Genomic DNA, 16,459 nt, shown 5'->3' with positions numbered 1-16,459 from the left:
ACTAGTTAGGGGATTAAAAACAATCAACGATGAAGGAATGAAGGAAGAATACCGTCAAGTCAAATTAGAATCTGGATAATTGATAAACTCGCGTAATCACTTGTCTGACATTTTGAGCCTCCACGCGCCGAGATGAAGCTGTCATCCAGTTTGTAGGTAGAGACTGTTGAGAGAGCCGTTATTATATTAAGTTCACTTGAGACTCCTACCTTTTTTTATTGCTTAGATGGGTGGACGAGCTCACAGCCCACCTCGTGTTAAGTGGTTACTGGAGCCCATAGATATCCACAACGTAAATTCCCCACCCACCTTGAGATATAAGTTCTAAGGTCTCAAGTATAGTTACAATGGCTACCTCACCCTTCAAACCGAAAAGAATTACTGCTTCACGATATGTCTCATGTCTCATGCGATGACATTCAAGCTTGCAGTGTACATTGTCACATCACACAGAGGGCAATGAGTCAGTCTACACATTAATTTCAATAAAATATTTTTTTTAAATTTGATTCTTGATGATAATACTATATTACAATATTTTTGTAATAACGGTAAAAGTACTTTATTACGATACCAGCATTATTACAGTGCATTGATTAGAGAATGAAAAAAAGCATATTAGGTATAAAGTAAATGGTTTAAATACTTGAACTTTTTTTTCATTAAGTTTTCAAATTAATTATTATATTAAAATTTAAATTTCTTAAAAAATTATTGAAATAATGTGTATTTTTGTAAATTAAAATTTTTAATGTGTGCCTTTATAATCCTTTCGATGCTTAAACCGCGAGGCCAAATAAATTAAAACTTAAACATATTAGTCAAAAGAACTCATAATTATTTAGTTTGGTAATACATAATATCCATGTTAAGTCCACCAGTCATAATGAAACAATATGTCGTAAATGTTTATCACGCGTTGTGAATGATCGTTTTTAAGGGGCACTAATTATTTCCACATTTCTGGTCCAACTGAACTTCACAATTGATTTGTTTTCGATTTCCATACTTTAGCTCATATTTGTGGATCGTTTAATCGTTTTTTTTTTTAAATATTATATGAATTTTGTTAATTACTTACGTTTATTTTGCGTATTAAAAGTATTCGGTAAGAATTTTGACAATAACTTAATTTTAATAGTCAGCGCGTCTTTAATTTTTTTAATGTTTGAACATGTTAAAGAATATGCAGTGAGTGAACATGGCTTGTCGCTACTAATTGATAAAATTACAATCAACATTCAGGAGCGTTAAACCAGGATTTTTTGAGAGTGACTCCATCGGGAATTAAATCCGCCCCCTATAGGTCTAGGGTCACTAACCAATAGACCAACCGGGCGTTCGAATATCGTTTCACACGCGTCATTAAAAGTCACAATTCATTAAAATCGTCAAGCTATGACTTCAATAGGGATGTCGATCTATTGCAAGACATTATCGATTATCGACATCTAAGATCACTATCGTAGATTCTTGCAGAGTCACTTGGCTCGGGTGGCATCACGTCTCTTTGTGTTACAGCCATCTAGTACGTTTAAGCGTTTAATATATGGAATTTAATTTCTAAAACGAGTTTCGAGTAAAACGTTCAAGATGTTCGCTCCTCGTGCTGGTCGTTGTGTCGTTTCGTTTTTGTGTATAGCTTATGACATTACTCGTAAGTTGAAAGCTAATCAAAATGTTTTAATCGATGACGCGATAACGTTAGTGATGTGAAATGGGGGTTTATATCGATAAAATAATATTTTTTAGGGATTACAGCTGATAGAGTCATGTTCAAAAAAAACATTTACATAGATATGTTCTTGGCCCCTGAAATATAGTAAATTTCTAGAATCAGGGTTTCGAAGATTTTACTATCCATATTTATTACAAATATTAGAACTCAGACTACCGGACTGAACAACAAGCATTGCTCAACCCAGCAATTAAAGCTTATAGGTAGCATTAACGTTTGCTTCAAAAACGTATCGACTTTATTTTTGAAACTAACTTCATTAATTTTTTTTTTATGATTTAAATATTACTGGTGGCATGAAGGCCTTTCCAGTTTCACCAGGACAGGTGGGCGAGAAAGGCTCAGCCACGAGGGGTAGGATTTGCTAACAACTTCCCGAGCGCCTCCGAAGGAGACCTAAAAACTCAAGAACAATTGCTTCGCGAATGAATCTACTACCGGATCGGAATCGCGACCCACTGAGAAGATCCGGCGAGAAACTCAGCGGGCTGATGCATGGGTTAGGTTGCACGTCGACCTCTATGTCGAGTTCGACGAGTACGGTTACCGGGATCTCTAAGCCTGCTCCTAGTATTAGAGCTGAAGGCTTTAATGCAAAGGTTATTGGATCTGATGGATCCGTAAGGACGTGGCATTAAATAATCTCGGTGAGTGAAGACCATATTCTTTTCTTCATTAAATTTAATGTAAAAATTTGGGTCAAACATTTTAACTCTGTATTTAAAAAGTCTACTTTTATTAGGACGTGTTCGTATTTATTAACGACATACACCTAGATGAATCTTCATTGAATCATAAAGTTATTTTACGCCTTGACAATACATCCATCACAAAGACTTACAAAGTATTTACAACTAAAGTTGATTTAATGCAATTCGTATAAATACGTCAGTCCACTTAACGTGATAATAAAAGTGAGAATATCGATAAAACGCATTACCCGTCCGTTACGTCACTAAAGGTGAATGAATTCCTAGCATCGCTCAATTGATTTGTTAGATATTTCTCGTTGACTGACCGATCTCTAATTGATATTCTAAAACACACTGGCACGGTTCCGGCAGGACCACCTAAATTGTATTTTATTATTTACCAAAAAAAACTAATCTCAATCCTAACCATTAAAGTTAATCATTAAAATGATTGTATCATTAAAACGTAATGGAAAGGTCAGAATATATTCACCCAAACTGAATACATGCCATAATCTTATTTTATAATGTGTGTTTTTTTCAGTTCGCTTATAAACACTTATTTGACAGTTAATGATTCCTTCACTATTTATTTTTTGCATATTTTATGATGGTGTGCTTTATATAGTTGAGAATCTCATTTAACCATGTTATATTTTATTTAAAGTAGATTTTTAATTAATCACTTTAGCTAATTGTCTACGATAATTCAAATAAACACGGTTATCTTTACTAGCATATGACGTCACTGCTTATAAATACGGTGTTTTAATACTATTGAAGCTTGGATCTTATCCGTGCAGATTTATGTCTATCATATTGTTATTTCAATGGCTCCTTAAATACATACTTACATAGGCCTTCGATAATATGTCTGCACAAAAAACAGCAAAACATCAAAACCTTAAATTATATCTTCAACTCATGAGACATTTATCATATTATTATGAAGCTTCATTGAAAGTAAAAAATAAAAGCTATAATAGAATGCAAATGTTAGTTTTACTACTCTTGGAAGTTAAGACAAAAAAGAAAGCACAAAAGCTCGAGGTCCAACAACGAAAGCGTTTTAACTGCACCACTCGAAAGCTCTTATTTGTGTTATTCTACTGAAGTGCCCCAAGTGGTCTACTCAAATACGTTCAAATCACAATATTGTTATGGAATTCTTTTGATATGATACTTTGAACGATTTTAGAGACTTAGCTAGTCTTGACTATACAATTTTTTATTGATGATACTTGACTATACAACTTTACAATGGCCACTTTAAGGAAAAAAGTCTGTTGTCCAAAAAATACTTGTATTACATGATGACGGTACAGGCTATCGTTCAATATATGCGGGAACATCCCTGGTCTCCTTAAGCCTTTTTTGCTAGTGGTAGGACGTCTTGTGAGTCCGCACGGGTAGGTACTACCATCCTGCCTATTTCTGTCGTGAAGCAGTAATGCGTTTCGGTTTGAAGGGTAGGGCAGCCGTTGTAACTATAATAAGACCTTAGAACTCATATCTCAAGGTGGGTGGCAGCATTTACGTTGTAGACGTCTATAGGCTCCGGTAACCACTTAACACCAGGTGGGCTGTGAGCTCGTCCATCCATCTATGCAGTAAAAAAAGTCGTTAAAGTTGCTTCTCCAACATCTTATTTTTTTCTTGAACATCATCTCTTCCTCCCCCTAAGTCATGATACTGAGATATACCCCATCCTATAATTCCAGATAGATGATATAATATTAAAATTTGTTTAAACTATTTGAAAATTACCCTTCGTTTTAAAAGGTTCCTGTTATATTAAAATGCATAATATGTATATTGAAAGTAATCTTCACAATTTGAAGTCGTCGTGGTCTAACGGATAAGACGTCCGGTGCATACGTGTTGAGCGATGCACCGGTGTTCGAATCTCAGGCGGGTACCAAATTTTTCTAATGAAATACGTACTCAGCAAATGTTCACGATTGACTTTAACGGTGAAGGAATAACATCGTGTACGAAAAATAAAATTCGCAAAATTATAATTTGCGTAATTACTGGTGGTAGGACCTCTTGTGATGCCGCGCAGGGTGGGTACCACCACCCTGCATATTTCTGTCGTGAAACAGTAATGCGTTTCGGTTTGAAGGGTGGGGCGTGTACGTTGTGGATGTCTATGGGCTCCAGTAACCACTTAATACCAGGTGGGCTGAGAACTCGTCCACCCATGTAAGCAATAAAAAAAATCTATCCAAACCCTTTCACCTTCGACTCTTTCACACAAAATCATTAATTCTGCGCGGCACTTTATAATTCTTTGTAAAACACTATATATATGTAGTAGATTATTTTTTATAGGAACACAATTAACGGATAATATCGGACAATATGCATGCATCTTTTAGATAAAAAAAGGTTTATGAAACAAACGTGTTGCTGGTTCAGTAGATGTACAAAAAAAGTACCTACAATACAACACATACAATGAATATAAATGCATATTAATAAATCAATTCTTCAATATCACCAAGAGTCCTGCAAGGTATCTCTCGTTGGCCTCATTACAATTTACAAAAGCACTATCCGTCCTAAAATACGAAAAAGTAACATTTTAATAAAATGCAAATAATCATTTTATCACGTCCGTCAAACAATCGTATACGCTTTTGTTGGAGCGCTTTGAAGTATCCGTGACGACCGCAGCTTTTCCTTTTGAACCTGATCTGATGCTGTAAACAGTTTAGTTGAACTAATAATAATAATTTAGGCCGGCAGTACGATAAGTGTTATTACGTTGTCAGGAGATTATGACGGAATCGTTATTTTAAAAGTACCCTCGCACGCATGGCTATTGCTATTGCTATTGCTAAGCAACTACAAGAGATATTACTTTCATTTGTTGATATGTTGCTTCTATGCCCTCTACAAATATATTACCTCCACGTGCATTTAGAACCGCGTATGTGGCCAATGTGGCAAATATGGCGTAAAATATGTAGATGCGTGAATTATATATGTACGAAAAACGAGAGAGGCAGAGTAAGAGAGAGAGATTATATTGAATTAATTGTTATCTTGTAAATATAATAGCAAAAACGTTAGTCGACCACACGGAGACCGTAGAGCTGGTGGTAAGACCTCTTGTGAGTCCGCGCGGGTAGGTACCACCACCTCGCCTATTTCTGCCGTGAAGCAGTAATGCGTTTCGGTTTGAAGGGTGGGGCAGCCGTTGTAACTATAGTGAGACCTTAGAACTTATATCTCAAGGTGGGTGGCGCATTTACGTTATAGATGTCTATGGGCTCGAGTAACCACTTAACACCAGATGAGCTGTGAGCTCGTCCATCCACCTAAGCAATAAAAAGAAAAAAAAAGCAATAGAGAAAAAAAACACTAGCCTTATCAAAAGCAGTGCTTCGCTGAATCTACTACCGGATCGGGCTCGCGACCGACTGAGAAGATCCAGCGAGAAACTCAGTGGGCTGTGTCTATTGATTAGTTCGCTCGACGAGAGAGCTCGACGACGACGGTGTCCGGTGTTTGAGAGGCCTAAAAGCAGCGAGAGTGAATCTAGGGGATCCAACATAAAATGTTTCGAGCGGCTTTGCATTGACCCGTTGCGGTAGGATAAGGGGAACTAGAGTTAGCGGACTTCATCGAAATCATAGCTTGAAGATCGATGCCTACCTTCAAATATGACGCTTAAATTGTCGAAGAAAATTGAGAAAATCAGGCCGATGTCTTTCCTATATTAATCACAATAATTGAACCAATTTTATTGTATACTAGCGACCCGCCCTCACTTCGCTTCGGGAACATTAAATTTTATTATTAATAATAGCTTCACCCCGCGGCGTCACCCGCGGTACGACAATAACCGCGCGTGACGCCGCGGGACTAGCTAGTCTAGCCTAAGCTACTCCTTATATCATCAGCTACCTATCAGTGAAAGTCCCGTCAAAATCGGTAGAGCCGTTCCAGAGATTAGCCGGAACCAGCAGACAGACAGACGGACAAATATTGTAAAAAATGTTATTTTGGTGTATGTATCGTCGTATATATATGTATTCATATGCATGTAGTAAAAAGCGGCTATTTTAATATTACAAACAGACACTCCAATTCTATTTATATGTATAAATTTCAATGCCGCAATGACATAAAACCGTCTCAATCTTTTTCCCCGTTTAAATTGGTTAATATATTCAACACAAATTTCATCGTGCACGATCACCAGAACTGAAACAAATTCAATAAAACGCTGCAAAATCCGTGTAGAGTAATAAATACAAAATTTGTTTATAATTAAGAACGCTTCTTACTTTAAAAGTGTAATAAAAGGCGCCTATTACTCTGCGATTGTTTTATTTGAGTAAACTTGTTCAATGATTTTGTATGTTTACTTTATAATGATGTATGCAGTCGGCGGTTGGTCGGCGATAAATCAGAGCGAATAAGTCGATCTAGAACTAATCGAAGTGGGCTTTACAAATAGGAGGGAGATATGAATTCAGTCTGTTTGTTGCACGTTAAAATATAATACGACTAAGAAACGAGAGATGTATATTTCTGAGCACAATAAGGTCCGGTTTTAAATGAAAATAGCTATAGTAAATGGCGTATTCAAAAAAAAAATTAAGATATTTTCGTGGTAGGCCTAAAATTGTGTCCATATAAAAAAAAAATTAATTCATTTGACGGTTTTCCTTTGTGCTAAAAATTGGTTAGTTTGTATTTAAATACACATTCATATTTAGTTTCGTTTAAAAATTATCCACTGAAATATGTAAATGTCATATCACGAAGACGTGTTGCAGCGTCAGGTGTAAGTACACGAGGCTTGTTTGTTTAACACAATTAGAGTTTCGCACGTGTAGTCTAATTATAGAATGATCCGGCGCTCCTCACTGTCCATCACTAATCAGGGAATGTCTGGTTCGTATTAGATCTGCCCTAACCAAAACTAAACAGCTTTGCATCCGGACCGATTATGCATTTCTCTTTTAAATCGTTCTATTTAAAACCCATGCGGGACCCGAGTGACACATTGACACGTATTCAATTAATTACACCGTGTAACTGGATTGTCGATTAATGAACCGCGTAGCGGCGACAATTTATCGTATCGCCCACACGTGTCTGCATATTGCCGTATCCCCACCGTTATTGTTAATCACGCGAAGCCTAATCCGCTAAAATCTTAGCCAAAATAGCGCGAAAATCGGTTTTGCGCTGCGCGTGCGGCGGGGTGGGCCCAGGTGAGCGTCAGTCCGCGCCGCGATCTCCCGCCGAAAGGGATCCGTGTACGTGACACGCCGCGAAATTTCGATAGCGTTTTGAAAATCGTCGATTCGTTTTCTTTGTAAAAAGAATTTTAAGAAAAAGAAAAAAACGAACAAAAATCGACAGGTTTCGTTGTTAAGGAAAGAAAAAAATGAGATATCTTCGCCTCGACGACTAGGAGTACGGTTATGGTTGTAGATAAAAGGCAGTGATGTCTGACAAGAGATGCGGCCTGTCGTTATCGCCGCTTGTCTGCTGCTTCTCGCGCCCATCACGGATTCCTGGTGGTAAGTTTCTTAAGATACAGCACCATCCATACTTTAGTTTCAGCATATTTAATTGACAAAGTAGGTATTGATTTACCGTTACATTACATCGTTCATTAACCGTTCCAAACTATTTTTAAATCTGAATATCAGAGATTTTAAAAGTTTTAATCGCATATGTGCACTTGAGCTAATGAAGATGAAAAATTAAAATTTGACATGTTCTCACATAAAATAAATTAAATCAGTTTACCGTACTTCGTCAATTACGAAACTTAATTGCTTTCGTCAAAGCACTACCGGCGTTTAAAATCATCTAAACGCAATGAAAAGGAAAGTGATGATGACATCATTTCGTTTCCATACTTGGGTATATACATCCATTATATATGTTTCTAAATAAAGACTGAATATAATCGTTTTATACTTTAATAACACGCTTGTTCTGTTTTCCGCTTCGAAATGTATTAAAAATATATACTTTTTAAGGAATTATATTTACTGGCCGGCTTTAAGCGGAAAGGTATGTTGAAAATTTATTACTTTCATTTTCATGGAATTTTGTGCGTTTAGAACCGCGTGCGTGGGTCAAATAGATTCATGAATAGAGGGAAAGAAGAGAGAGAGATTAAATGGATTTAATTATCTATACTAATATTATAAAGAGGAAAGTTTTGTTTGTTTGTTTGTATTGAATAGGCTCCGAAACTACTGAACTGATTTGAAAAATTCTTTCACTGTTTGGAAGCTACACTATTTCCGAGTGACAGGCTATAATCTTTATTGAAAAAAATTAGGGATCCTGACTAAAACTCCAATAATGTAACCCAAGGTGTAAAAAAATTACCTAAAATATTCTTTACATCGCGTGCCCTGTGAAAACTATTGATGATAGGATAAAATAATGTATTAGGGCTTTGTAGAACACATCATTATTTACAAAAAGTGCCGCGACAGCATATGTCTAACTGTTATAGTTATGCCGTAATAAGTATTCTTTTATTTTAATAAAATAAAACAACGTCAAATATCATTGAAATTTTTGTTAAAGACTCGAGCGGAGCCGGAGTGGGCCGCTTGTTATGTTATAAAAACACGATTCGAAAATTATTTGATCTAATTAATTTTTAATTTACACCAGATCTCTATTATTATTTTCAAAGCGGAATTCACATATTAATGTCCGGAGCTGAATCACTCAGGTGTGCCTCTCACCCATCTTAAAGCCAATAACATGGAAATTCATAATATGAAAACATTAAAAAACTTACTTAACGAACTATCATCATGTTTTCTAATAATCCAGGAGGTATTAATTTCGCGAGAATATGGGCATTTTATCTCGCTAATTAAGAGAGCTGTACAAAAAGCCTCGATAGTCTTATCTTTACTGCAAAACGCCGCTTCTCGACTCGTGTTTGTGGATTAATTGATTTTTGCATATTTCGGCTCCACGGTCGATCAAACGGCGCATAAATTAATACACATTAATAGAAACAAGTATCACGAGAGCAGATCTAATTTGATGAACAGTCGTAATTTCAATATAATTTCGACCTCAAACCGTGGCCCGCGGCATATACTATGCTTTCTCTTCTATGAATTCCGGTAAATACTCAAGAGTACATGAGACGCCCATAGTTAAAAACAATATTAAATTCGAATATAACTTAAATTTCACAACGAAGAACTGGACGGAACAGGACAGAACTTGATTTTCAAAAGTTGACTGAACGTAATTTCATTACATGTGACGTCATTTGGGGCCACAATAAACGACAAGTGTGATCGGTGGTTACAAAATGCAAGATTTTATTTGGCGATATAGAACACCAATCCCAATTGTATTATTGGTTATTTATTGTTAATTTATAAATATTTTATTGAAAAAAGCGACTGGAATTACACTTTATCTATACTAACTGCTAGCTTTAGTAGTTCAATGACAGTGGATCGAAGGGTGTTAAGGGTGGTTCGTATCTTAAGTACGGGGTGTTAAATCTTACAAGCGTGCCTACCATTGTTTTCAATTCTGCCTCGGGACCTTTACACAAGTGAAACTGTATACAAGTGTACTTGGTATTCATCATAAAACACAAGATAATTAACAGATGTCTTAATCTCGCTAACGACATTTTTAATAATAATCTGAATAAATACAAGTTACGAATTACAACATTTGAACCCTCGGTGTATCGAGCAATTACACCCGCTCTCTGGAAAATTCTTCCCTTTATCGTTACTTCAAAACAAGCAAAAAATCTTGAGCATATTTCGTAGGGTATACAATCTATTATCATCATCTCTGGTTTGCAAAATGAATTCTATCGATAATAAATCGATTTAGCACCTGTTTAAATCGCCGATTATTTCGATTGCTTCGTCTAAACGGATTATAAATGCTATTTAAACGTAACGAATAGACAATGGGTAAATCATTGCGTTGTACACAACGAGATGCCGAAACGGTTTTTCGATCGATTGGATACGCCGTATTTTACGCGAAAACCGGCAAAATTAAAGTCTTTCACGAATGAGATGCGCGGTAAACTAGATTATCTACACGGTATTATTAGCTATGCCTTTTTTTTTGTAAAAAATTTACATCCTAATCTGAATTGGTTTTTTAATTTACTTACTTGACGTGAATTCATTTTAAATGTAAATAGGCTGTAGCCTGAAAGTATGGTACAGCAAAGTAACTGTAAAAAACTATAAGATATATATATTCTTTTGTATTTTATCTTGTATATTTTTAGTATTTATTTGTATTTAATCGTATGTAAGTTTATCTTAAATGGTATTTATTTTTCACATGTGTATTTAAGTATATATTTTTATGTAAGTTTATTAAGATATAGCACTGTCCAGTTAACTTATTCCTCTCCCTGCAAGGTTGCCTGGAAGAGATCGCTTTCAGCGATAAGGCCGCCGATTTATATACCGACTTTTGTTTTATTACTTTACTGTGTACATATTAAGGTGTTAAATAAATAAAGAGTTATTATTATTATTATTATTCTTTTTTATTGCCCTTGTAGGCAGACGAGCACATGGCCCACCTGATGGTGAGTGGTTACCGTCGCCCATGGACTCCAGCAATGCCAGGGGCAGAGCCAAGCCGCTGCCTACCACTTAATACTCTCCACAAGCCTCGTTTGAAGAAGGACATGTCATAGCACTCGGGAAACACCGTGGAGGGGAGCTCATATATAGGTTGTATTGAAACAGTTGTCAAATATGACGCGTATAAGACATAGCGATATGTACATAGCGCCAGAAAGGAAGGTGACAATCTGGAAAAGCTGCTAGTAACAGGCAAGGTATGCGGAGGAAGGCCCAGAGGCAGAACTCCAATGCGCTGGTCGGACCAGATACGCTCCACTTTCAATACTTCAGTCCACGTTGCTATCCGCACAGCCGAGGATAGGCAGGAATGGCGCAGGATAATCCAGGAGAAAGTTGTTAGAGGAGGCCACGACCCTCAGCATTGAGGATTATCGACGCAAGGACGAGGAAGACGAGGACGAGAAGTGGCGTCCAGAATTAAAAAATCAATTGTATTTTGCACCCGTCGCTTGCGACGAAGGGCTCGGCAATTAAATTAACCCATAGACACAGCCCACTGAGTTTGTCGCCGGATCTTCTCAGTAGGTCGCGTTTCCGTTTCGGCGGTAGATTCTACGAAGCACTGCTTTTGTTAGGGTTAGTTTTAACAACGTCGTCAGGTTTCAGCCCTGTGAGCAAGGCTACCAGCAAAAAAATAAAGTATTTTGCAATGGCTTCTTACCTTACCTTCATTAACGTGTTGAGATATAGCACGGGAGTACCAGCCATCTACGAATTCTGAAGTCATCAATGAGAATGTATATTTTTTGTGGTATGCGTGCGATATACTTGTAGACAACCATTCTGCCTGTTTCGACGGCGAAGCAGTCATATATTGCTGTTATTTATGGGTGCCGGTAACCACTTAGTTCCAGGAAGGTTGTGAGTACATTTTACGCCCATGTTCCTACATTTCCTATTTACATAAAAGTCTTTGAGGAATTGTTTTTTGATGATCAGGTCATTTCGTTTTTACCATCTCACCGCCCTTTACCGAAGAGGATTTTATTTATACCACCCAGAGCCTTTGCGTTCATCCATAGTGCCTTACAAGATATCTTTTTCCTCACGTAGCATAAAACTACTAGGTAATGAACTTTCTCCGCGGTGATTTCAGTGACCTGACTATGCCCCTGGGATTTCTGACGGTCATTTCTGTTTTTTTTGTTTCTTTTTTCCTACCTATTCGCTGGTATTCTAATGAAGTCGTCTAGGTCGGATATGTAATTAGCAGCGGCCACAATAAAAGGGTGTCGCGCCGTTTTGTCGAGCTAGCGTTCTGACGCTACCTTATGATACTGACGTCTCGGTCCTATATTAAGATCGTCGATCATGAAGGTCGACATTCCTTATGTACCACGATGCTCTGACGGCTATCCTGCAGAAGCGGGATTGGATGATCTGGAGAGGGTCATATGGAGATGGTCAGGGACATATGTCATGATGATGTCCATGAGCGACGGTAATCGTTCTGGTGTTGGTCTAGGAAATAAAAAAGAAATATAAATACATTCGTGTATGCTATTCGACTTAAGTCAGCATTGCGTCTCTTTGCTATCTATTTGATGTTGACCAGAAATAAAATATTCGATAAGCAAAATCTTTTTTAATAATAAATACACACGTCCAGCCAACGTTTCACGCGTGCGTACCTACTCTACATTTTTTTTTATAAAACCCAATATGATAAGAATAGATTTATTGCTATGTGCAATTAAGATATCAATTTGTTGTGCCTAATCTACTTAAGTGTACATAGTTTTTGATCACGAATCAAACTCAAAATTAACATATTATCTACTACAACGGAAATTATCATTTTATTCACATTTATTATTGTAATCGCTATACCAACTTTACGAGCTGTTTCATTCTAAGCATCAGTGGAAGTTTGTTGAATTTAAAATGGTTGGATATGGTCAGCTTGGATTAGCTGTTTCGCTTAAACAGATAAGTCTAAGCATAAAAGCTATTTTACGTATATGTTTTTTATTTATTGCTTAGATGGTGGACGAGCTCACGGCTCACCTGGTGTTAAGTGGTTACCGGAGCCCATAGGCACTACAACGTAAATGCTGCTACCTACCTTGAGATATGAGTTCGAAGGTCTCAGTTTTTACAGTACAGTTTTTACGGTAGGTTACAGTAGTTTTGACGGCCTACCTCCAACTTAACGGCCGTCTGGTGTAGTGGTAAGTAACATGGTCACTACACAAGGGGGTCGCGGGTTCGAATCCTGCCAAGGGGAGATATTTGTATGATAAATATAAATGTCTTTTCCAGGGTTATGGATGTATATTAAATATTAAATATATGTATGTGTATAATAAAAATCTTACATTTATTTCCGTTATCTGGTACCTGTAACACAAGTTCTTTACGAACTTATCACGGGGCCAGTTAACGTGGCGTGATTGTTAGTAAATATTTATTGTTTATTTATTTATTATTATTAATAGTGGATAAACATTGTGCCGCAAATCGCATTTTCAAAATGACTAAGCTTATTTCTTTTTTTTTCACTTTGACAGTTGACATCTTACGATGCCATTGTTGCCAGTGTCAAATTTATTAAAAATACATATCTATGCATGCATAATCTGTTATATGAAAAGTGATATGAAGCGTGAGCTGAAATGAAATAAATTCTCCGTAAAATTGTGGTTATTTAATGAGACTTAAGTGGAATTTTTTGAGAGAATCCGAGAAAACAGGTTCGGTGACTTAGTTCCATTTTCCCAATTCATGTACTTTCACGGATGCTGAATACTCAATAAACAACTGTTATTACACATTTAAACCTGAAGAAACACTAAATTAAGAAAATAAAACGATTCATATAACCTCGCTCCGTTCCCGCCAAAATACCGTTTGTTTTTTTATTGCCTTGCTCGTGCAATAACTTGATACTTTGTATACTTGTCTCTTAGTAGTTACAACAATATAATATTAAATTTTGATGTTACTACGTATTTTCTAGAAAATTCTATTTCGAAAGCAATCCACGCGGATTCTTAATTCGAGAACAAAACGTTCATTAGCAGGACGACACGGAGACGCGCTAAAATTCACGCGCACACACAAAAAAAGCCAAAGAAGCATCTCCGGCCCGAGAGCTGAAACACAAAAAAGTAATTACCCACATAATAATAAAGCTTTCGACGTGAAAGCGTCCATAATCGTTGCGCTTTCCGACCATAATAATAAATTAGCAGTGCCGCGCATAAATCACACGAACATGAAATTCAATAAAGTCATATACGACGTGAACCTCCAGTGAGACGGCTTCAATTAACAATTAATCAAACCGGCCCTATAGGTTCGTGATCAATATTAAATTTATAATGATCCAGTTTGTATTGTCAATGAGATTTCATATATTAAACACCTATATTGGACTGATATTTTCCTTTCCCTCAACGTTAATACATGAGAAGACATGGATATACAATCCCGGCCTTCTGTTGATGCTTATAAATGTAAAATGTTAATATGTACAACGTAAATTTTATCTATATATATAAAATTCTCGTGTCACAATGTTCGTTCCCATACTACTCCGAAACCGCTTGACCGATTCTCATGAAATTTTTTATGCATATTCAGTAAGCCTGAGAATCGGCTACTATCTATTTTTCATACCCCTAATCACTTAGGGGTATGAAAAATAGATAGTAGCCGTGTCCACCCCTAACATATTTTTTTTTATTTGGACATTTTTGTTTTTTGTTTTAATGAGGTATTATGTGGTTGAATGAGGTTTTGTTATTTTTATTATATATTCCCTCATCGTTCACAGCACTACATACCTCTTTCACTAATTTACCACATCCTTACACACTTACAATAAGTTAGTTTTTTTTTCTACACTAGAAATTCCCTAGAAATCTTATATATGGCAAAACAATGTTTGCGGGGTCAGCTAGTATTCTATAAATATGTAACAGAGTTATGCTGATTTGTTGGCATACATATTGAGAGAGCTTGGTATTATCACCCGTATGAGTTCTTATCACGCATCCTTGACTTTCAGTAGTAAAAAATAAAGGTATGTATATTATTAATTTTTCATTTTCAATTTGGCGTTTTTAAGATTAGAATAGTTTAAGTTTAGTAAGCGCTTTAGCAGATTACGGTGCCAGCAAGATGTTATTTCGTAGCATTTCTATTAATACGCTTTTTTTGTACGGGACGAAATTTAAAATTGCTTTGATCAAATTTCTTGTGAGCTAGACAATTGTAAATTTGAGCACTGCTCAGGAAATGATAATATAAAAATATAAAAGAATAAGAAAGGTCATACCTTATATTGAGTTGAGCAATTGTAATAAGCAGCACACTTTTGAAAATAAAACCTTTTTGGAATATCTTGTTTATTATTCAGGTGATTTTGCGGGAAAAAAAATTGTTTCATTTAACATTTCAAACAACATCAGGGTTCGGCCTTTGTTATTAAGATTTTGGCTGCATAGGCAATTTCAATTACCGGATCAATGGACGAAACTGACTAAATGTATTTACCTAATATTTTTCACACGGTTGTAATAAAAGCCTATGACTATGAGTATATGATTATAATTTTTTGCTAATAATCTAACATATTTAGGAAGACTGACACAGAAATAGGAAGAGTGGTGGTACCCACCTTTGACGCCCTACCACCAGTAATTAAGCAAATTATATTTTTTTGCTGATTAGATTTTTATTACACGATGCTATTTTTTCGCCGTGTAACTTAATCCTGAACATTTGCTATGTACACATTTCATTACAAAAATTTGTACCTGCTCTTGGATTCGAACATCGGTACAGTCGCATCGCTCGATACGAATACACCGGCCATCGTATCCTTTAGGCCACGATGACTACAAAACTTCGATAGATACAAAAAAGCACAGTAACGAGAAATCCGTCTTCCAAACTCAAAGTAACTCGAATTAAATTTTACAATATCTGAATCAAAACTAAAGGATCAAGTTTTTAATTTTAGCTATTATACCTAAACGCTTTTTGTTGAGCGCTAAAAATGAAGCTCGATTTAAATAATTTTAGGTTGCAGTCCAAATTATAGTCATTAATGGTACAGTAATAAATTGTTTGACCTAGATTTTGATTTAAGAGTATGTATTTTTATCCAAATTTAAAATGTCCGAAAATCTTTGTTTTATTCTGGAAATATGGAGGCTTCTTACCATCAACATACTCGTACAGACGTCCATTGCTGGATGTAGGTCTGGTCTATGGTTCCCCATGATGGCAGATCCCGCACTGCGCCCGTCCAGGGGACCGCCGTGACCTTGAACAGGTCCACTTTTTATGCTATTCACCGATTAACTTGATCGAATACAGAGAGCTGCTTTAGGAGTTAAAATCGCCCGTTTTTTTTTCGAGTTTTT

The 16,459-nt window shown here is 36.3% G+C and overlaps 1 protein-coding gene across 1 annotated transcript in view; it reads left to right on the top strand.

Annotated features, from left to right (window-relative positions):
- The first annotated feature begins 7,545 nt into the window (after positions 1 to 7,545).
- The window catches only part of LOC101741216 (protein Wnt-6), a 46,761-nt gene continuing 37,847 nt past the window's right edge, over positions 7,546 to 16,459 (top strand). Inside the window, exon 1 of the mRNA XM_038010714.2 lies at positions 7,546 to 7,976. Within this exon, the coding sequence (XP_037866642.1) occupies positions 7,915 to 7,976 (62 nt within the window). The 5' untranslated portion in view covers positions 7,546 to 7,914. The remainder of the gene's footprint in view (positions 7,977 to 16,459) is intronic.

Source organism: Bombyx mori, chromosome 4 (assembly GCF_030269925.1).
Source record: "Bombyx mori chromosome 4, ASM3026992v2".
Classification (NCBI taxonomy): Eukaryota; Metazoa; Arthropoda; class Insecta; order Lepidoptera; family Bombycidae; genus Bombyx; species Bombyx mori.
Note: the sequence above shows the minus strand (reverse complement) of the source record. Positions and strands in the feature narration are given on the sequence as shown.